General features: G+C 39.4%; 2 protein-coding genes across 9 annotated transcripts in view; one reads left to right on the top strand and one right to left on the bottom strand.

Annotated features, from left to right (window-relative positions):
- Nucleotides 1-205: 205 nt before the first annotated feature.
- OPN3 (opsin 3) lies at nt 206-23,567 on the bottom strand. Its single transcript, XM_027684399.1, has 4 exons — nt 23,146-23,567; nt 7,329-7,648; nt 5,959-6,210; nt 206-2,944 (listed from the first exon to the last, which is right to left on the bottom strand). The coding sequence occupies exons 1-4, from the start codon at nt 23,495-23,497 to the stop codon at nt 2,681-2,683; spliced, it is 1,188 nt and encodes a 395-aa protein (XP_027540200.1). The 5' UTR covers nt 23,498-23,567; the 3' UTR covers nt 206-2,680.
- WDR64 (WD repeat domain 64) overlaps nt 23,025-24,225 on the top strand; it is a 72,070-nt gene continuing 70,869 nt past the window's right edge. For all 8 annotated transcript variants that reach the window (XR_003534361.1, XM_027684274.1, XM_027684250.1 and 5 more), the window contains exon 1: nt 23,025-23,225. The gene's annotated coding sequence lies outside the window, so the exon portion shown is untranslated. The remainder of the gene's footprint in view (nt 23,226-24,225) is intronic.

The following is a 24,225-nucleotide window of genomic DNA, read 5'->3' as shown; positions in this document are numbered from 1 at the left end:
AACAGTTCACAAAAGTTATAATTTTAGGCCACTAATTCACACAGAGTAGCCAAGTTAACAAATTTATTACAACTTTTAGTGTTTAGTTTTATATATTGTTACATAATTGTTAGTGTGATAAATATTGTAGTGGTAAATATTTTGCACATCAATTATTAAAAAAATCATACACTGTTTTTGATAATGACTCAAATTTTACCTTAATAAATCTGAACAGTGGATAGTTTCTCTTTACAAACCCTATACTTGTTTTTTTCAAAGGTCAGCTGAAATACAGAAATACTATTGTTTTCTCAGGACCTATTGCTACCCTTTCTGCTGTATCCAACAGGCAATGATACCAAACCATCTTCCACTTTGTGGGAAAAAAAATATTTCACCGAGAACAAAATGATGGAAATAAGGTTCATTTAATCACTCAATGAAGGTTCAATATACAGAAAACACTAAAATAGCAGAAGTTTTGTTACAAGGATGGAACCATGGAATGGTAATGTACATATTTCCCTGTTTGTAAATATAAATGTGCATAGATGTAGTGATCACTGGCTGAAAATATAGTTCTTGACATTGTAATTAACGTGTTTTAGCAAGGGCAGATCTTTGACATGGTAAAAACATTTGTCTGTGCATTTGTAGCAAAACAAAAATTATGAATATGAAAGAAGCAAAGACAAGCATTTATCATCTGTTTTCTCTCAGATTATATTATTTAATCTAGAAACCAGAGTGGATTCCAGATGCACTTTTAAATATGACACAGAGCCAGTTTACCAGTGCCAAAGCTCTAGAGAGGTGCACATACAACAAATTTGCCCCTTCAAAAGCACACATGACAAGTCAGTCACTTGTTCTGAGTTGTGGTCACTCCGTGCCCTCAGGAACTAGCTGAATGCATCTAGGTTTTGAAGTTTTATTCTTGACTGCAGGACCAGTGGCTACAGTGCCAACAGTTATTCAGAATGTTCCCTTTATAACTCTCAGAAGATTTGCCCCCAGAGGATGCAAGTAGTTTCTTAATTGCTTTTTTTTTCTCAGCTTTCACAGAGGCGGAAAAGCTGCATGTTGCAGATCCGCACTCCCCATTTAGCAGGGTGAGGCAGAGAAATTACACAGTTGCAACGGATGTGGTAAAGACCTCACTGCCATAATTCAAAATTAGTTCTCCAATACCAACAGGAAACTGTGTTTGGGGCACAATGCTATTGCCATTTTGTACCAGCAACACTTAGAAAGGTGAGGGTAGAAAAAAAAAATCTATCTGTTCTGTTTACTGAGCTCCAAGCAAGACAATAATTACTCACATTGCAACTTAGGCAAAAGTCACCCTGATCTTCCGTAATCATTACTTGTGCCGTAGCAGGTTCAGAATTAATACTGGATGATGCTCATGGCCCATGTAAAAAATGAATGCAAGATAAAAATCCATAAAGTGCAAATTGTAACAAAAAAAAAAAATCCTATTTTCCCTTTTCACTGACCTTTCTTCATTAGTGCTTTAATTTGCATGATTTTCTTCACTGTGTAACCCAGGGACTACCAGGTAGCACCAAAAGAATGGCTTGTTCTCTACAGATGGACAGCTTTCCAGAAGCTTCTGGTTTACCCATAATTCCACTCATTCCCACCCCCCAATCTGCAAAGCACCAATTCAGGCCGAATAAAGTGCAGTCAACTTCACACCTTCTTTATTCTTCTTTGATAACTCTGTGCACTGGCAGTGCAAGGATCAATGGAATAACTGAAGCTCAAAGGAGCCTCAGGAAATTTCTTGTCTGACTTGTTCCACTGCTTGGCTGTCCTTGGGGTGAAAAGGCGTTTTCTTACATCCCATCCAATTCTCTCAGTTCAAATTCGTTGTCTGTGATCTTTCCACTGTGAGTCACCCTGAAGAATCTGGCTCTATCTTATTGAAAAACTCCCCATCTCTATTGGAAGGCTGCTATTGGGTTCCCCTAAAGATGTTTCACCTCCGGACTGGTCAAGCGCATCTCCCTCAGCCTCACCTCACAGGCCAAGTACTACAACCCTTTGACAATCTTGGGGGATTCCACTGAACCCACCCCAGTTTACAGATGCCTTTCTTGCACTGGGGTCCCAAAACTGGATGCAGTATCTAGATGTGGTCTTAAGAGGGCTGAGTTGAGGTCATAATCACTTCAGACTACTGGCTCCAGTCCTGTCAGTACAGCCTGGGATGCTAGTACCCTTCTTTGCTACCAGGGTGCACTGCAGGCTTATACTCTACTCATTAAGCAACAGGACTCCACATCCTTTTCCCACAGAGCTTCACCCCAGGCAGCCAGGGCCTGACTTGCTGTGCTGCAGCATCATTCTTCCTTTCCAAGTGCAGGACTCTGCAGTTGTCCTTGCTGAATTTTATAACATTTCTGTCAGAGCATTTCTCCAGCCTGACCAAGTTCTGAATGGCAATCCTACAATATGCTTTAAGAAAATTCAGAGTAAAGACATCCATCAACAATTTTGGAAGAGATTTCAGTCCTGTGACCAAAAATGAACTGTTTGCAGAGCTTCAGATGCAGAATCCCTTCAGTATTTCACAGCTTCAGAATGTGGTTTCCTTTGGCAGCCCACGGACACTGCCGGTTTTCACCAGTCTCCAACGTAAATAGTCTAGTGGCTGAAATCCACCTCATTCTCATGTCTCTTCAGCTCATCCCTACAGTGGCTTTACTTGGATGACATTTACTTTTGTCTCATTGTGTTTACTGCTGTCATCTATTTGCTGAGTGTCATCACTGGTGATAATAAAAATGATAGAGGAAGAGCTGAAAGTCACTTTCTTCTTTGGCCTGTCCCCTGCTTTCTGAGACATAACTATTGGTCGTATTGGTTTGTCATTCCCTGTTGCTGGTGTTTCTTTCATGGTCCTCTGGAATCTCATCAGGCGAAAACACAGGAGTTGCAAAAGGCATCGGCGAAACTGCAAGAGAGAATAAATAGAATGAAGTTACAACTCCCTCAGCATTCGCTGTCATGTACGATCCAGTGAAGGGCACAATACAGTAAATGACTCAACAGATTTCTGCATATTTTCACCTTGTTCTGAGTTAGTTGCAGTGCTGTAACAAACATGGTGGCTTTATAGCAGCTACTTTTTTCTCTACACCAGAGCTGAATAGGATCACCGAGCCAGTAGAGGGCACTGAAATGCAATTTAATATTTTACCAACCACAGAATCTACAATCCACAATCTGCAAAGGACAAGAGAACTAGGCTTGAAAATGTGCTACAGGTATTGTTCCCACGTTCAAAAATCACACATTTTATCTAGCAGGGAAAGAATAATCTCAGAAACACTTCCCAGGAGGATGCAGAGGGAAGGAACAAGGGGAGGAAGGGGATACAAAGTGATGTTTTCTACCTTTACCTTATAATAACTCCAGGGTCTGGAATTGTATCAAAAGCATTGAACGTCACAGATGTAAAATCAAATTTCAATGGTTGGTAAAATGCATCCATTGAATATGGAAGGAACAGAAGCCTTTCAGCAGACTAGAAGCTACCTATGGAAGCTACCTATGGTACAGGAAGTCTGTTCTCCCTTGTGACTAAATAATGCAAGGCATTCAGTGAAAGCTCACACGCGTATATACAATGATAATTCCAGCAGTAGAGTTGTTTTAATTCTCCAGTTATGGTCTCCCCTTCAACAAAACTAAGATCCACGTATAGGGGTTAAAGGATGCACTCATTCAGTAGATCCATATCTGCACACTTTTAAAGCTCAAATATGATCCTTTGAGGAAATTCTCTAATTTTACAAGAAATAAGTGGGCAACCTCCTCTTCTTTTAATAACCCATAACAAAACTTGCCTGGAACGTAGGAAGAGGACTTCATACAACCAACCAAAACACCAAACAAACCCAAAACAACAACAACAAAAAAAAGCCACAAGTAAAAACAGCGGGGAGCACTGAAAAACAACCCATCTTTTTTCTGAAAAGGGAATAGGATATGTTTTTTCAACAGCCTTCCATTTACTGTGTTAAGGATTATTCTGTATTATCCTGCATGTCCAGTGACTCTGCTTTCCCAGCTATTAGGCTAGAAGCTCTCGAAAAAGCCAGTTTGGAACAAGGCTTAGTTATAGAAAATGAATCCTACACTCACACAGGGGAGGCCATAGGTCTCGTTGGGAAGGGGACCTAGCCAATTACAACATGACAGAGAAAGCTAAACTGGTGCATGAAAATGGTCGTGTGGAGGCCTTGAAGACCTCAGAGAAAGTGTTCTACCTCTGAGTAGCAATGAAGTGAGAGAGCGTAAGCATTTTAGAACAGGTCAGAAAAAGGAAGGATATTATAGAGAATTGGGTTTAGGATTCCTTCTGAGGGCAAAATAACACAAAAAAATAAGCAAAAAATATCATCATTTTGGTCCTAATCTGGAATTAGAGGCAAGTGGGAAATACTTCACAACACATCTCCAATAAGCATGTTCAGATGATTGATTCTTATCCTGGCTATGTCTTTACTGGCATTGTGCCTGGTACCAGTCTGATTTGCTTCCAGTTATCAGAACCTACAACTCAGCCTGACATCTAAGTACAGAATCAGTGTATTAAAAAAAACACCCTGTTGAAAAACAGTCTTTTTGAACACGACTGTTGTGCGGTCCCCATATCCAGGTCAGCTCTGGTATTGTGCAGCTGTGTAACCATGGATCAGCCTGCTGTGAAATGATCTGTTGGGGAAGAACCGCAAGCACATCGAGGGCCTCCTGCCTTTACTCAGGAAAGCATTTAAGCTCACTTTTAACCTCGGTCCTGGCCTGAGCTGCATGGCAGCTTTTGCTTGGCTGCCCACCTGGCTGATTGGGCCCACTGACTTTGCTGCTTCATCCCTACAGACTGCTGGCTGGCCCAGGTTGCTGGCTGGCAAACGCAAACCAATGTAGGAAATCACAGAAAATTCTCATCTCCATAATGAACTAACAGATAAGGAAAACCCTTCTAGCAATAATTCATGGGTTTTTACCCTTTGCTAAGTGATACCAGACTCCAGGAATCTTTAACTCTGTGGTTTCAGAAGTTTACAATGTGCACGTTACACTAGTTAGTGTTAGTATTAATACACCAAGTTATTGTTGAAACACCTACCAAGTTAGTGTTCTTGGTTATGGTGAAGTATGTTAACGTCTAAATAAATTCACCAACACCACTTAGCTGCAATCAGTGGTTATCTTCACAGTTACGATGATTTACAGAACGATGTATGGTTTTCTAGTTTCCATCTATTTGGCATGCCTCTGATAACTCCAAATACTTCCATGCTCTCTTTATTCTGTAAAGCACTGAAATGAGCTACTTACCACCACTAACCCAGCAGTCTACTTTTTGTAATGAAGACTACAGAAGCAGATAAAAATAAAAACTTTCTTCACATTATGTCTTTTTAACATAATTTGTCTCCAAAAAACATTTAACTGTCACCCACATGAAATTCTGGCTTTGAGTACTGTGAAGCTCTGAGAAATGTTACTGGTGTAATATTTGAAATACAATGCGAAGTTGTTCAGTCCTTGTGTTGCCACAATGTAAAAGTCAGAGGAAAGTTTTTTTCCTCCTAAAAACACGGACAGTAGATATTCTGAATTTTCTCTGATGGAGTTCTGTTGTGGTAGGGGAGCGATTCATATGAGCTCTTCTAGTTGTAAGTGTCAAAACTATACACTTAAATTCTGACACTCTTTCCCATTTCTTCCATGGGACTTTAATGTCTCAAGTCACATATGAGCAAATCCAATTTCTGATCAGGTGGTACTGTAAGATTCATCAGGGATTTTAATTCCACTAGACTGCCACCTTTTATCCTAGCTGTTCAATTTTTTTAAAAATCTAAGCTTTTCAGATTAAAGTATATCAGATCTAAGCTCCACAACGATGATATTGGTTACTAAGCATTCAAAAAAGAAAATCTTTAATTTACCTACCTTTCTACTCATGAAGATATAGATGACTGGATTATAAGCAGTGCTTGACTTGGCAAAGAAAGATGGGATGATGGCTACAGTTGGAGTTACAAGGTTGCTATATCCATATGTTATCAGGAGGGAGACCACTGCATAGGGCATCCAACAAATAAGGAATGTGGAGATCATCAAGAAACACATTTTAGCCACTTTCTTTTCATATTTTAGAAGTTTGATCACTTGAATACTCTGGAAATCTTCTACACTGCGAAGCTGTAGAAGAAAAAGATAAAATGGTAAGGTAAAATAGCTCTATGTTTTACTGGAAACTGAATAGTTCTACATTTATTTATAAGTAACTCATTCACTACTTTGGTTTTAGGCACAGACACTATACACCTTATCTTGTGAACCACAATTCTTCTGGAAGTTTACATCATTTTTCCCAGACTTACTGTTAAGTGTAAAAATAGAATCTGAGGAAAAATAGAATAGCAAATCTACTAGAAAACAATAAACCCAGTGATGTAACAAAACATGCTGCAGTTATCATTGCAAGTATTTTAGAAAAATAACTTGCCCTCATCCACTGGCATGAGCCAGTTCAGTTTATATTTAGTGGTCCTTTAGTGTCTGACTAGTTAGACAATGCTGTAGATCTGTGTCATCAGAAGTCTTTAGAGAAAAGAAAATTTCATAGATTTCCCTGTACTGCTCTGCCACTCCGTTACCCTAAAATTATGAAATTGCTAAAGCAAAATACTAGGCAGCAGATTACCAGAACTATCTGAGTGAGTAATAAAATGAGGAAAAGATGAGATATGTATGTGAGCATTCTCCATAAGTTATCAGTGGTGCCAATATTGTTGACCACAAACCAGAACGGGTCCAGACTAATTACCACAGAATATGAATCAATAACGCTTTCTGATACTAAGGATCTGGACTGAATTAAAAGGGGTTGCCTTAACATGGAAAACTGTTTTAACAGGGCTTCATCTCCACTTGGAAGAGTTTCACAGGGTTATCTTCTCAAGACTGATGAGGAGGAGAGAGAATTCATGAATCAGAAGAACTGCAAACAGAATTTTCTTTTTTCTTGTTTTCAAGTGAGGATCTGATATGGATTAGTGAGCATAAGCAGTTCCCTAACCTTCCTCCCAGTAAAACTACACAACAAATAGACCTTGATAGGTCTAGGTTGGTTCTCCTCCAATCCTACATCCTTTTTAGTGGTGCCTGGTATAGATGAACATAGATTAAACATTCAGAAGTTTGAATAGGAAGTGAGAGTGCAAATTTGGCTCACATCCTAGCTTAATATACAGCTTTAAAAATTTTTTTCAGTGAAAATATTACATTAAGAGAAGTCTTACTTGTACTCAACTTACCATTCTTACTGCATATAGAATATGGCCATAGCAATAGGCCATGATCCCAACAGGTGCTACTAGACAGCCAAGGAAAAAAAGGAGTACAAAGGAGGTATCATTTGGGTCTTTTGACTTCCAGTCCACTGAGCAACCTAGTCCATGAATTTCCAGTGTGTATCTGTTCCAGCCCAAAAGAGGTGCTCCAGTCCAGGCTAATGAGTACAGCCAGATGTATGTGATGGCCCGCCAAGACCAAGAGAAGTCAATCACTTTTGCATGGACTACTCGAATATAGCGTTCATAGGCAAGAACAGTGAGAGTCATAATTGAAACAATTCCTGTAAAAGAATAAAGAAAATTAATTAAATAGGTCACCATTATTGCAAATTATAGATGTTTCCTTTGCTAGCAGGTTAACTCAAAATTAGCTAGCTCATATTAGGAATCTAGCACCAATAAGATTTTTGGGTGACACCCCATTACTTACTAACAACTAGGTCAAACAGCATCACTAACTTCAAAACCACTCAGAGTAGGAAGCTGACCTCCGATCCTGATGTCCAATGGCCAAGAAGGAGGATAAGAAAAAAGAGACTAAGCTAATACTTCTTCTTAAACATTACTCAAGTGAGGTTTCATGGTCCAAGGTTTGGTTTTTTTTCTGCTGGCAATTGTTGTAGGATTTGTTGTTCTTGTGCACTTCTTTGGGGCTTGTGGTTTCTTTTTTTGCTGTTTTTGGAGGGGTTTTTTTCCTTGTTGTTTTGGGTTTTTAAAAGAAATAGCTACCATATAAAATAGAGATAATCAGCAATAACAAAATCTGTTAGAAACAGTGAATTCAGAGTTGAGAATGAGATCAAGGAAAGCTTTCAACAACTGAAAGCATAGATGTACACCTTTAATCACAGAATCGCAGAGTATTCTGAGTTAGAAGGGACCCACAAGGATCATCGAGTCCAACTCTTAAAGCGAATAGCCCATAGGGATTGAATCCATGAACTTGGTGTTTCTAGCACCATGCTCCAACAACTGAGCTAATCTTGAAGACATAATGTGAACAAGATGACTAGAAGAATTCCAACTTATTTCAAGATATCCTAGAAGTCTTTGCATTCCAAAAAACAATCAGGAAAGCAAAGTGTTACGTTGCTGAAGGTGTCCCATCTGAAAGCTATTCGGTTATTTTGAGTGTCCTTTCCTATTCTGCCACTTTTATGAAAGTATCAATCTTCATTTATTTATCCACCCTCTTCCTTTTCTGCCCAACTCAAACCCATTACACAATTATTAACATGCTATGACAGAAATCACATCTGTCTGTGACATTTGATGATCAAAAACCAAATTGCCCATCAGGCACCTGTCAGACACCTGAAATCTGTTACAATTCAGTCATCAATATATACAGCCTCTTAAAGAAAAAAAGGGTGTATTTCACAACATTCTGTGAGGTTACAAATGTCTGTGTCTAAATCCATATACATTTTATCTAATATGAAGCACAAGTATTTTGTCATTTATATGCATGGCATTTAATTTCTTCAAGTACCTTCATATTTGCCATAACATGCATGTATACAGCTGTAAGAAGGCTAACTGCGCAGATTTCACTACCAAAGAGAGAATAACCATAACTCAGCAGAAACCTTCAAAGGATATCACAGATACCTGATCTCACTTTGAAAAAAAGGATAAGCATTAATTGAAGACAAATTAACAGTAGCACAAAAGGACCAGGAACAGGGATTTTGGAAGGCAAGCAAGAATAACAAAATCTAGAGCAACACATAGCCTCTATGTCAAGGTATTAACATTATTAACCAAGAATCTCACAGCAGGATATGCTCCAAAATCTCTAAGAAAGTTACTTAATCCTGCAAGTATTAAAGGACTCCTTTTTAAAAGTGATGAGTTTAGCAAGCTTTCTTGATTAACATGAAGGATTTCCCACTCTGAAATAAGAAGTGCCACATTCTTGTCACAGATCTCTTCAAAATTATTTTTTTAATATGTACTTTTCTGCTAGTTGTCCTTAAATCTTCATCTCAAAAAGTCGCTATTGTTGGGCATGCAGTAACCTTTCACAGTTAGTTTTTTATGGCTTTTTCTTGTACAAATTATTGCTGTAGAATTTTATTTTCATGGCTTGAATTGGACTAGTAAATGTTGACTAGACGGTTTCCAAAAGACTTAAGGTTTGATTTGGTTTGTGCTCTTTTTCAAAAGAAATTGAAAAATAGTCTTTCATGACCTTTTGTGGGACCTAACATGCTGAAAATACACTGAAGAATGTGGAACTAAGCAAAATATTAGCAGCCATTAGAAAATAACCACAGAATTTTATAGTTACTATTCTACACTTATACTGGTTCAGTAAATGCTTTATACAATCAAACACAGTTTACTTTCTAAACACAAAGTAAAGCAAGAAGTTCCCCTCCTATTTCTCTCGCTCAAAGACTAGGAATTAGAATATTTTACCTAACAGTTATGAAAATCATCCACAGACATGTTTATGGAGGAAAATTCACATCACTTAACTATAGGCTCTCAGTTTGCTCACATAGCGTACTGAGGCTTCATGTCTGTGATCAGTGGAGAGGAAGCACAGCTCCTCAGAATGGCGAGTCAGAATTCCAAAATTAACCTCTTGCTCTTTACCGTCTTCCTTCTCTCTACAATTGCATTCAATAACTAATGCGCTGTGTACTTCTAATATTTCCCCATCCATTTTTATACAAGTACTGAATTCTAGCCATGACAAAGTAATCAAAAACACACACGCTTGGCTGAAAGTACAGGTGTTCAGAAGCAATAATTTACTCAGTCCTTGACATTCTCAGGGAAGGCACTAGATGCTGAATATCTCTAAAAATCAGTAAGTGCACACAGATCTTTGAACAGTTTTATATTAAGCCCCTTTTTAGTCTGAAACCACTGCTCTTTAAAGGCATAATTGAATTTTCCTCCCTGAACGGGACCTTGGAAAGCCTGTTGGACAGTATGCATCAAAATGCAAATCCCTGTTCTGTTGGTATTCAAGAAGTGTCTGGTAGAATGCAGACATGAGGCAAGAAATGCAGGTCACGACATATTACAGTACATTCCTCTTTGATGTAGGTTCTCTGCTGTAACAAGGTCATAGCAGTAAGAGTAGAGTTGAAGTAGTTAATCATATAAATAGAAATTGGAAACAAAATATCTTTACAGGATGAGAAAAAAATGTAGGGAATTTCATTCAAAAAAAAAAGCTCCTTGTGTGCTGTAGAGCCATGACTGCCTTTTTAATTGGGGTAGATGACATGCAGAAATAGCTGTAAGAACAGGAATACTGACATCTGCCCTAAGGAGATGAGTTTTAAAACACGTATTAGAAAGACAAAGTCCATAACTAGGAGGAAACACACATTGATTCTGGTGGAGAGTGCTGTAGATAATGATGTTAAGAGTTCTTTGGGTTTTGTTGTTCTTGTTACTTCTACAGGGGGCTATAAAACAAATGAATTCCTAAGAAAATAAAATTTCAGTGTGTTCAAGAGGTAGACTAGATCTTGTGAGTGTGCATTGCACCTAAGTAAATATGTTTTTAAATGGGCAGAGGACTTTTCCTAGGAAGCAAAGAAAATCCTGAGGAGACTCTGATTGAAGAAAAGAGGAAAATTTTCCGTAATGAAAAGAACAAGCCATTGAAATAGTCTCCCCAGGGAAGTGGTGCATTCTCTGCCATTGGACACTTCTAAAATTCAGCCGGACAGGGTGCTGGACCAATGTGTTTAGACCATGCTTTTGTCAGCAAAGGTTGAACCAGACGATCCTTAAGGTCCCTTCCAACCTGGTATTCTATGATTCTATGAATATCTTTATTAGTGTACTGTATGATTTGACACCTTTTTTTCAAAAAGAAATAAAGCTTGCAAAAATCTGTAAAAGATAAAACTGACTTTGATTTTACTCTGTAAAGTCTGTGCAATTTAAAGATTAAGCCTATGATTTCAAGGTTTCAAATGTTATTACCACAAGTTATTTAAGCCCTAAAAATAAAAGCAGCTGCACAGCTCTCAGTTATACCACAAACTGGGGAGCTCCTGCTTTTGATAGAAATAATAATTGTAATTCTTGGCAACAGTTTTCCAGCTTGTAAAAAAAATCATTAAAAACTGTCAAAATTTCTTAGCAGCTTTTGTTCCACTAAAAGTGAGTGGATAATAAGGCCCAGTCTCATACACAAGGGCAGGGGAGGTTCTTGTTTTTTAATAGGATTTTAATACAGGCAAAGGCAAGACTAGAATAGAAAATAATTTGAATTTCCCCCCCATCATGCATCTTCTGCAGTATGTGTCAATATGCAATCAAAGCCCATCTGATATTTTGAACCAAAACTTTGAGAAAGAAGCAGCACAGATTAGTTCGTGTAGCCAGAATAGCCTCATGGATAGACCATAAAAGCATTAACTGACTGTCATATCTGTGAATGATCTTCAGCAATGACTGAATATCATGTATGTTATTTGAGTTTCACAATTATTGGGAATTTGGGCTATTCTCTGTGTGCACTTCACGTCAACAAATTCCATTCTGAAGCTGCAAAATGCCCAAGGGTACAGCTCTAAGCAGCAAGAGCTAGAATATGCCTGTCACCTCCACATGTAAGTGATATGAACCAGTAACACTCACAGAGGCATAAATCTTGAAAAAGTCTGTTCAAACTCAGTGAGCCACAGTCAGTGGGCAACACGCATGTTGGCACTCTGCAGGTTTTTTCTATATGCTAATAGCACTGTCAGGTTCCAACCAAGCTTCTGCATAATCAAAAAAAGAAATTATATATATATATATATATTTAATCAGTAACTTGTATCTTAATTGGGAAATTACCTGTACCTCTGCTGCAATGATCGCAAAGATGAAAAATTTCTTCTCAAATGAGGAAATTACAATTGAATGAGAAGTGAGGAAGGGTGAATTTAAATATTTTGGGAGGTGAATTTAATGTAATGGGAGATTAGCTCTGATGTTAAGGGATGGTTTCAAGCACATTTATGATATATTCAACATCCTAGACAGTACTGCTGGAACTTTATAACTCTTAGTTATGATTAAAAAGTGAAAGAGTTTCAGTTCCTTTCAAGATTATTTTAATTTAGTTACTTGTTTCCCCATGGTAACCTAGGATTCTATTAAATCTGCCCTTTTAACCTATTAATGACAACAACAAGACATCCAACAAACACAACATCTAAAGATGTAGCTACAGAGTAATTGTTAAACCTACAAATAAAGTCTCAGCTTTCATGAAGTAAACAAGAGCTTCCCACAAGACCTATCTAGATGCACAGTTCAGAAAGAAGTTGTTCATTTTGAAGTCACCCACAAATGGATTCAAGAGCTCATTTCTTAAAGGATCTGCTTCTAAAAATTTCCTACCCTTAGCAGACTTACTTGCAGAGGTCTAGAAATCAGTCTTTAATTGGATTTTTCATCTTTAAAGAAAATAGTTTCTGAATCAGTAATAGCTATCAGATAAGCTTACAATGTACATGTTTATCAGTTTACCCTTGAAGCCAAAGCTGCTTTATCAAACTAATTTCTATTTTTTTCTAATTTTCTTTAAAAGCTAATCCCCGAGATTGATGTGCTCTGTTCTACCATATAACTAACAGAAATGTAAGAGTGGTTTCAGGTAGACAGCTAAAGCTTGAACCAAATACAAAAAAAATTCATCTTTGCATCACAGTTTCATTAGATGTAGTGCATATTTTCTTGTTGTCCCAAATTTTCCCATTGAATGTAAATGAAGCTATAGAGAAGGCTGAAGTTTATAACGGCTCACTGCAAAGAGCTCATGAGTGAATCCTGAAGCCTTCATTCAAGTAAAATTCTTATTAAACATCAATGGAGCCTCTGTACATAAGAACATCCATTGTCAGTTTTGGATTTTTCCCAATGCTTATGTCAAGAAAGATGGAGAGAACTGTTGAATGATCACAGCTATGGAGCTTAAATGCAGGACTGTGTACAAAGCAATCAAAAGCACTGGTCATCTGTGGTTTGGATAAATCTATTAAACCCATCAGATCCACCAAACACATCATATTTCAAATGTACGTCTTACTGAGATGAAGTTATCTGTGCTGGGCATTAAAAGATTCTTTGTTTTTTCAGTGTTCAATAAGCCTTCTTGGAATAACCTATATTTAAAAGCAACTAAGGATAACATACATCTGTAGACACCTTGATTTTCAAATTCTGTGCAAGTCTACATAAAGATGCTAATTTAGTTTGGACGACATTCATATTTTCATTGGAGGAAAAATGGTCTTATTTGCTACACCCTTCTTTTGTCTACTCATTGAACTTCTAGGCAAACTTGAGCAGTAGTGCTGCATTATTAATTTCTCTACTTCCACTCATAGTTGTATATTCAGATCAAAAATTGCAAAGAAACTTGAAAGTTTGCTTCTTGTGTAAAAAAAATTAGTAAATTCATAGCACTAATCTGATTTAGCTAATTCAGGTCAAAACAGAAGTAAGCACAAGGTATTGATTTGTATTAGCAACCAGAATTCCACACCACAGACAAGTGCTGAAAACAACTTATTAAAAGGAGTGAAAAATATAACCTTCTTGTCATGGATTTCATGGACCAAAATACATTTTTTCCCCCCAGTATGGATTAATTCTTAACATTGATTTCTCCATGTTGACTCTAGCTGTGATGTCAAGCTTCAAAACAATCTTAGGAATTTAACACCAAAGAACAGGTTTAAGTCCTTAAACTAGTCCTATGCTAAATAAAGCACAAAGGCCTGCAAGCATGTATTTGGCAATGCTGTGGTAATTATCCCTAACAATCATGCTATAAAATCAAGCAATTTATGAGATTCCATATCCTATGAGGTTGACGGTCTCTGATGCAGGGGAGGAGGGAGAAGGTGGTAGTTGTGTGTTATTCTCAATATTATCTCATGATGAATTGTTGCATGCATCTGGTATTTAACTTTATGCTGGCTAACTTAGCAGACCTCAGGATCTCTTTCATATGTGACACTCTAGTATGGATCACCTTTTTGCAAGGCTAGGTTCCGGGTATTTCACATGATAAGCAGATGGAATATTCTTCAAGTATGTAACACACCTGGCCAGCCACAATTCCCCCACAGTGCTGACCTGATGCTTTTCAAGTAAAGCAGTAGGCTAAAACTCCCCAGTGTTTTGTCTGATATGGCAGGAACCCTACACATAGTGTTACTTAGAGCACATACACACCAAAAAAATGCCATGTAAGTAGAATACCTGTCACTCTCTCAGAGATTCTCTAAAGGCTGTTTTCAGAGCCATTCCCAGCCTATCTCTTACACACATAAGCCTGTCTCATCCTCTATATTCCTCCATCTTTGGTTTTTGGTTTTTTCAATCCTGCTGCCTATGAACATATTATTTCATATCACACATTTTGGTGGGAAGGACAGAAATACATGGCATTAGCAAGTATAAACACATGTCAGTACTAAGTACAAGTAATGCTTTACTTTGGACGCTCAGAAATCAAATTGAAAGGCAAATCTATGACCACAAAGGTTTCAAGTCACAGCTACCATAAAAGTGAGAATACAGCCCATTCATCCAGAAATAATGAAACTTAAGCATCTAATACATATGTCGATTGGGATATCTGTCACTACTCCTACACGCCACTTTCTGATACCAGCCCTTTCAATAAATTGGCCTATTACCATCCCTGTGAAGCAACCATGAATCTTTTGTTTCAAGACATTATAAGCTAAAGAGGAGTTCATCTTCCATCCTTTCTCTCCTCTACCCTATGCCCCCTCCAATACATTGAATCAGTTTGGGTCATCTGGCAAACGGCAGATAACACTGCCCATTGTAACCACAGAACATAACAGCATTACTTAAGTCAAATTTGGCAGAGATTTCCCAAGAGCCCACAGGTGCAAGGCTTCTGGTGCTGCCCCACAGAAATGCAGTGCTTTGCATAATGCCATATACCTGAGTAGCAGTTCTTACCTGCAAGAACCTTTTTTAGCCCACTACATGCTCACATCATGCATGTTCTCACACTGCTTTCAGCTATCTCATATACAATTATTGCATGTATATGGTTCCATTTTCCATGTATGATTCAGTTTCTGTGGTCTAGTGCAGAAAAAAGCACTGACTTTTACTTCTCTCCCTGTCTCCCTCCCCCATCTCCCCCTGGCAGCTTTTCCAGAAATTATTTAGATTTCATTCTGAGTGAGTTGCATATTTTAGTGTGATGAAATGTATGCTGATTAAAAAAAAATGTTACAGAAAGCCGTTATGGTTATTGTTCGGATATTAGCCCCCTCTTAGCAAAAATATGCATTTCAAGTTGATTTTTAGCTTTTATCTGAAACAAATTTTGCTATGCTTAAGGTTTCTTGAGGTAGTGGAGATCTACATACTTTGATTCAAGGCTGAGGGCCAAGATTCTGAGGGTTGATTTACTCCACTAGCAAATCAGTCTTTCTTTCTGAAAGAGTTGGGTGCTCAATGTTTACAGATAATGCATGCCTGATATACAGACTTTCATCTCAGCGAATACTCATATCTATACGTGTCAGTTACAAACATAAACACTTTCTGTGTCTAGGAACCAATGTTAGTTTTAGGTCTGATTTAAGCCTAGGCAATTACCTAGCACAAATGGTGTCATTGCCATTTAAGCTGCAGCTAAATGTAGCAAAACTGAAGTGTCTTCTTGTTTAGGCCATTAGCATGAAATTTCTATGTTGCAACTCCTCCACTAGCCAGCCACTCTGAATCAGGTAGGAGGGATAACCCACTTCTTGTTGTCTGGATATTTTTGAAAGAAAATTCTCATTTTTGCCACTTTCTATTGGTTTCCCACCAAAATTCTGCAGTTAGCGAAGATTTGATTATGTATCATATGTGATAATTATTTCTTCTGTATTCTAGGTTTTCCCAGGAGTTATATTACTCTGGATACATCATTAATACTTCAAGCTACACAGTGCAGGTCATCATGGAGAAGACTGCAACACACATCTGAGCTGCACTGCATTGTCCCATAATATGTGTATATTCTGACTTTATAATCCTTAATTAGAACAAAAAATATTCCAGTGCCTTCAGAACTAAGTGTTAGTTTCAACAAGTTCTAACAACCACAACAGCTTTTCCCCTCTCCATCCAATATACAACTTATTTTCATGGTTTGCCATATTGCCCCAGCACTCCCCCCAAACATGACTACTAATTTGGACAGAGGTAGTATAAGATAAATATTCCTGAATCTTTACAGAACAACTGCAGCATAACATGGCAAATAAGATGCAATTCTGAGACAGACCATGGCTTCTATCAAAGGACATATTATTTTCTCTATCAATTAATCCTTGACCAACATCCAAGTGCTGAATTACTATTTTGCATATCTAATCAGAAAGCCACTCTTCTGCAATGCACCCTCACCTTCTTCACATTTGAAAAACCAGACAGTAGCAGTTTAGAGAAGCAACTTCCTGTCCACGGCAAGACAAGCTGCTATTGCACTCTGTAATTTTGTATTACAAAATTACAGTCTATTTGAATTCAGCAATTAGATGTTACAATATGTTTTCGGTGACAGCTATGAATCATTTCTAATTTTTCAACCAATTTTAACATCTGCATTCAAATCTAGGTAGGTGAAAAATCACTTCTCATAGGCATAACAGACTCCAAATATATTTTGTATGCACCTGTCTGACAAAACTACAAGGAAATAAATCACCTCTTCCAGATTCAATCCTGCAAGTGATTTATTCACTTTAAAAAAAAAAAAAAAAAGAAAAAATTGATACAGCTGAAAGCATGCTGATTGAGTCTCCATCTATCCATAACACAAGATCCTAAAACCATCTGCTGAGCAACCATAGAAAATGCTTTTAGTGAGATTAAATCAGTGCATATAACATACATTGGTAAATGCAAGAGGGTGGCACAGGACATCGTTCTGTCACTCTGCAGAGAAAGCCTTAGATGAAGTAGCTAACAATTATATACAGATAAATGTTTTTGCTTTGGTTTAAAATAGACTGTAACTGAAGGCAGGTACACAGGACACTCTTATTTCAGTATTTTTCCAAGGCACGGGGAGGGTGGTGTGTAAGGGCTTGCCTTAAAAGAACCTCAGCTGTACACACAGCAGCTCTTCAAAGGAAAATATATTCTGTAAAACTACTTACAATTTTTCGCATCCTCCAGTTCACACTATTGGAATGGAGTATACACCTGGATATCAACATTTACTCGATAGCTCATCAAGATCTACCTGCTATATACCAACAGCGACTTGTCCAGAAAGGACATAATACTTTTAATTAATTTGACATTAAAAGTTGGCAGTGTTTTTTTACCCTTACAAGAACAGCTTACAGTTAGGAAAGACAGAGGTCTCTAATCACACTTCAGTAACACTAGCCTTTCAAGTACAAACAAGGTTTAACAATAAAAACCCCACCCCAGAGTACACCCTTACTGTGCAATCTTCTGTCAAGAGATTGCCTCAAATAAACGTGTTCCTCAAGACCATTCCTGTTATAAACCAGTTTTTTTACTCCTTTCTTCCTTTGCTCAATTAAACTTATCAGACAGTCTTAGAACACCACTGCTAGCAGATGGCTTAGCTGCCATTACTTGTAGCTGAAGTGATTTATGCTTGAGAGGTATGTGTGTATGTTCCACACGATCAGACTAGCTTACCTCAGGGACTATTCCTATGTACAGAAGGCATTAAAGCACACATCCACTGCCTGGGGGTGGGCAGGACACAAATTTCTCTTGCGCACATCAAATTCTGACAATCACTGTCATTTAAAAAAAAACACTTGTCAGTGAGAAGCCAGCAGATGCACATCAAGAAGTATCGCCTTCACAAATTATACCCAAATTCCTATGCTCTCGGTGATAGACAGCAAACCTCCCAGGTAGGAGTTGTATTACTAAATCAGATAAAGAGATTACACAGATCTCCAGTACTTACAGCATGGTTTACTATGGACTCGGAAAAAGTTAGAAGCTTTTTACATAAGAAAGGGTGGCAGATTCAGTGGGACCGGCATTAGAGTTGACTGCACACCTCCACAGAAAGGTGACCCTCATGGTATAAATACATCACTTAATTGAAGCAGCCATCATATTACATCAGGATACATCACCTGTTACAAAAAAAGCCCTGGAACTCAGTATAACAAAATTAAGTGAGGATTACTGTCTAAAACAGACAACTACGTCATCCAAGCTTACACTAAGACTTGTCAGTTAATCATTTATGTCATTTTCCCCACACTAGTATATGAGGTGATAAGAATGGCTTCATAATAGCAAGAAAAAAGCCCTTTTCATAGCCTAAACTGTATCTTGACTTCAGACTCTAATGAGTAAAGAAAATAGGGATTATTACTTATGTGACAATGACAGATGTTCAGTATTCAAAACGATCAGTTTTGCACTGTAGAAAGCAGACCTCTGCACCTTCTAAAGGTTCAATGAAAACCCTTTAAGCCCCAGAAAAAGTAGCCAGTAGCACAGACATCAAGTTTTGAGTTGTACAATGCAACTCAAAAAGCAGGTGTTACTATATGGGCTTGTCTCATGATAAAGTTATGATAATGCAGAATGCAAAATCCAGCCATTTATTCCTAGACAGATAATCTGTAGTTCTGCTGCCATCTTCTCAACTTAAAAGTTTCAGACCATGAACATCTGCTTACAGTGTCTAACTTCTGGATCCCACATGCCTCCAACTGCCTGGTAAAATGAGAACTCTTACAAAGGAAATTTCCAGATTCTCCAATCCAAAATTATTAGGAGAACTGTAGAGAGGGCCCTTCTTGCTGTTGTGAGGAGGAAAAAAAATTTGCTATTATTTTGTAACAAAGGTTTCTGAACGTACAGATGCTACCAGTTCCTTTTAAGCATAAATGATACCTATATATTTAATCATATTTACATCCTTAGGATGAACACTGAAGCACCTTGATCTTGGCTTTCAAAACAGTATGAGCCAAAATCTTGTAAAAACAGCTGTGGAAATTTTAAAAAGCTGCATGATCATGATTTTCAAAGTTATTCCTGATTACCTGCAGTAATTAGAAAGAATATAATTTTTAAAATTTCTTGAGAATTAACTCAGAATTTGAAGTGAAAATCTCTTTTTTTTTTTTAAAGTAGATTTAATAATTTGTCGCAAACTTGTTTACTGTCAGGAGAACCCCTAATTTATAGGTAAACAAATACAGAGGTCAACTTGTACCAAGTATTGGGGCTTAGGGGCTGTTCTTCCAAGAAAGATAAATGCATGAAGCTTCTCTTATTTGAACTTAAGACTGAACAGCCTTTGGATGTGGAGGGCGGCACAGAAAGCTCACATAGCAACATCCAAGATCATACCCAAGAATGAAATTGCATAGCTATAAATAAACAGGTTTTGGTTATCTCATGCAAAATGAGCTGGACTGGGCCCAATCTCAGGAGATATCCACAGCACTAAAGTAACTTTACATGAGCCATTATGATTTAATAGACTCCATATTCATTGTAGCAGAGCTACCACCACTTTATTCTAGAAACATCTTTATTAGGTCATTCTGGCTTACTGAGCACTGCAAAGCTGTAACTACTTTGCTAAATTAATGAGACCTTCTCTTTTAAAAGCTGTCAATTTCGTATGTCTTCTGATCAATGAACATACTTTTATTCCCAAAAGTTCCTGGGGGGAGTGTTATGCTTTAAGAAGCACTGCTAGGTAATTCACACGGCAAGACTTCCATTACATTACTTTCCCCACCACCATCACCTCAAGATAATAGGTGACTTGAGCTGTTATATACAGGAGAAGTATATTTCTAAACATAATACCTGGTTATGCTGAATGAAATCTTCAAAAAGTATCTTCACGACCACCAGGAAAAAAAACAAAAACACAAAAAACCCACACACACACAAAAAAAAAAACCCAAACCAAAAAACCAAACCACAAAAAAACCACAGACCCCAAACAACAACAAAACCCACTAAAGACAAACAAACCAAAAAGCCTGCAAGTTACTGCTCTTTTCATAGACACATTACAAAATGAAAATAGAAGCTGTGGTGGCAATAGTCCAGATGGCCAACACAGTGTGATGCTACCTGCAGGGCATCATTTTATTTTTTTTTCCTCAGCATTGACATGCCCCTGCTCTCCTATGTAGGTAGGAAATCACTATCTTCAAAACCAGAAAAGAACAATCTTTCTATTTCTAGATGAAAATATGAAAACAATACTATGTACAGAAGCAAAGGTTAAGATTAGACCAATTTATCAGGTTAGCATCCAATTATAATACCCAAGTTGAATATTTTCTATTCCTTTACATGGCAGCTGAAAAAAGTAAATTCAGACATCATTCCTGAACACTAAGTCGTGCATTTACTCTCCATTTCCATACGAGCAACTACACACAAACACACACTTTTATAATAATAATAATAATAATAATTAAAAAAAAATCCCACTGAAACACTTTATGGAAGAGGAACGTAACGTGACCAACCACAGGAAGATGTAATTTTGCAAACCGCTGATGCTAACTTGACTACTCTCTAGATAAGGCCCATGAATTTGTCTACATGTCTTTGGGAACAAATTTATTAAATAAAGGGGTGCAGGAAAGCATCAACACAGAATATATTTATAATAACAAATTATGTAGCAAAATAAACAGAAATTAAAAATCACATGTGGTCAGACAATTTGCTTGTGAATTTATATACTTCATTGAGACCCCTGGTGGCCTAGTGGTTAGCGTGCAGGACTTTCACTGCTGTGACCACGGGTTCAAATCCCAGTCTCCTGGCCTGATGGAGGTCGTTAGCCCTGTGTGGCCATCCATCTATGAGAAGGACACTCTAAACAAACCTACGTCCTGAGGACCTCACTGCCATTGTCCAAGCTTGCTTGGCCCCGGCAGATGAACCTTAGGATTAAAGGGTGGGCTCAGTTCAGCGCAGGCTGTGTCTCACCTAAAAAATCCATTGCGCAGGCTGGAAAGGTAAAAGACCTTTCCCCAAATCTTCGTTCACGAAGATGGGCCATTATTTTATTATTATTATATACTTCATTGTTTCTATTTATTCTGTTTTGGAAGATGGTGCAAGATTATTACAGTCTAGCTTTTAACACTAACCTTGCTATGTATCTTATTTTTTGAACATATATGCAAAATGACTTCATCAAAAATAGTAAGTATAATACATAAGAGACAAAGATAGGAACAGAACTGTACTTTACATCTCCTGTGTAAGCTAAATGTTCAGCTGCCTGGCAGAATCTGGTTGGCAGACACTTGAGTTTCTCCAGTATTTGAACAGGCTGAGTGATGTAGGCAGACTTACGCTAGCAAGGTTGTCTACCACTTTCCCCCATAACAATAGCTACACAAACGTCTGAAAGCTGTGCACTGCAGAAATCATCTGGTACTAAACCTTGCGTAAATGGTTAATTACATCCTGCATCCACCATAACTTCCAAGACATAAGAATTTTGCTGCACTGTGCAGAAGCAGTCAAATCAATCATGAGGAACGATGCACCTTCCTCCCAGTAGCCCATCAAAGGCAGACTATAGTGCCATGTGAAACAAAGGTTACGTATGCAGGAAAACTATAAAGCTTACCGAAGACTTTAATGTGCCTTATTATAGCAATTTTCAGTGCATACATGTTGCATAGGTGCACTGTGATCCACCTCTAATTTATACACCTCTCCCAGAAAAATAAGTATCTGATAGGAGCTTTAGATTTAGTTCCTGATTAGCTAAACATTTACTTTCACCATTAGAAACACAACCCTATTCTTTTGCAGCATTCTTTACTGGTAAAAACAAAGCCATATTCCTTTTAACAGACTGCATGTGCATAGCTGGACTGCAACCTACAGACTTCTGTAAATGGTATGTATGAATTTCAGGAAGGAAACCAGTGAAGAGCTTATAGGTTTTGAAAATGAAAATAGCGTAAGTACTCCTGCAGAGCTAAAATTTCACGGGAATCAGTGGTTTCTCGAAGCCCAGTGGTGACACCATTATTACTGAAAGATAGTACCCGAATTTCACACATGGATAAGGAAATTCAAGGCACGCTGCGTAGCTTTAGACAAACAAGTCCGTACACTGGGAAGGCTGCCGGGGAGCACTGTCACCGGGCGCAGTCAGCTTTCCACCTGTTCCACCCAGAGTCATACGTGCTTATCCACGGACTGCAGCGCTTCCTCCCACAAATTACAATCGTTTATGCTCGTGAAGTCTGCACAACACTCGGTCAACTCGAGACCCCTCTTAACAACGCTGCTGTCCTTTCCCCCAAAGTGTCCCGTCACAACGGCAAGGGCGGGAGGCCGAGAAACTGATTCTCGAAGAATTCACTTTTTGCTCGGGATCGTTTTCCTCTGCACTATCAATCTTCTTACCAAATCTCTGTCGTGCCCCAGCCCCGGTCGCCCGCCGGTCCCCTGCACTCCCAGTCGGGAGCAGGACCGCTCTCGCTCCCGCCCCGCAGGGCGGCTGCCGGAAGAAACCCCCTGGGCCGGAGCTGCGCTGAACGCGGCATCTCAGGGAAGCAGGGCGGGACGCGACGGTTTGGGGCGGTGGGAAGTGACGGGTGGGGGCAGGTGGGGAGAGGGACGGGGCGGTTGGAAACAGCTGCGGACAGCTGGGAAGCGGGGACGGGGCGCAGAAGCCCCGGTACACGCAGGCAAGGAGACAGCGGGACAGCGAGGAACAGACGGCGACCGCGGTTCCATCACCCACCGAAGAGGCTGCTGCTGAAGCCGTCCCAGACGCAGCCGGCGGCGTCCCACACCCAGCGGCTCCTCAGGCAGGACATGAAGGTAAGGCTCACGCCGAAGACCGACACCAGCAGGTCGCTGAGGCTGATGTTGACGAGGAAGAGGTTGGTTGGCGTGCGGAGCCGCTTGAACTTGTAGTAGAGCACCAGCACCAGCAAGTTGTTGCACAAGCCCAGCATGCCGATGGTGGCGACCAACAGCGCCAGCAGCTCGTAGGTGCCGGCGCTGAAGAGCGGCCGCTCGCCCGGCACCTCCTGCTCGGCCGCTGCGGGCTCCGGGCGGCTGGTGGAGCCCGTGCCGTTCCCCGAGGGCATGGCTGGCGGCTCACGGCCCGGCGGAACGGGGCTAAACCTACCCTCCAGCTTCCAGCACCATCGCGGACCGCTGCTCAGGGCAGGAGGGGGAGTCCCCGCCCCCTCCACGCCCACGGAGGGCGCGCCCTCGGGTGGCTTCGCCCTCGCCTGCCCTGGGGCGGACCCGAGTATGGCTCGTTCTGTATTAATACCTTGTCTCATTCTCCCACCGAGGTGAGCAGGTTGGTCTTGATCGGGATGTATGTCCTCTCCTCTTCCTTAAAAATCCTCTGTGCTCTTTGGCTCGTTACGGCTGCCATCAGCAGCGCTTCCCTCAGGGAAGCCGCGTTTAAGCAGACCTCTGTGCCCAGCTCCCGGAAGAGGTATTCAGGCTTCTTCTCCAGATGTTCTGCCAATGAAAATTCCTGTTATGGCAATAGTTTCTTCTTAGGGGCTCCCCTGCAGTGCTCACAGGTGGCTCTATGAGTTGCAAGTTTATGAAGTGACCAGCAGCATCATGGCCCTGGCAAACTTGGGGTGCAAGTGAACACTTCTTTGTCAGCCGTGGAGCAAGTAAGATATCAGAGCTTGCACCACGAAGTTACCTATTTTTATACCCTTATCCCCAGTGTGCGTTGTGTGAAAACAGTACAGGAAAGCCCAAGCTGAGTCTGTACAGCTCTAGTGGGTGTTGGCCAAGCTGTTGTCCTGAGCCCCAGCTGTGCTAGGATTGTCTTGCTGTCTCTAAA

This window comes from Neopelma chrysocephalum, unplaced genomic scaffold (genome assembly GCF_003984885.1).
Source record: "Neopelma chrysocephalum unplaced genomic scaffold, ASM398488v2 Primary Assembly neopelma1_23, whole genome shotgun sequence".
Classification (NCBI taxonomy): Eukaryota; Metazoa; Chordata; class Aves; order Passeriformes; family Pipridae; genus Neopelma; species Neopelma chrysocephalum.
This window is presented reverse-complemented; position numbering and strand designations above follow the sequence as displayed.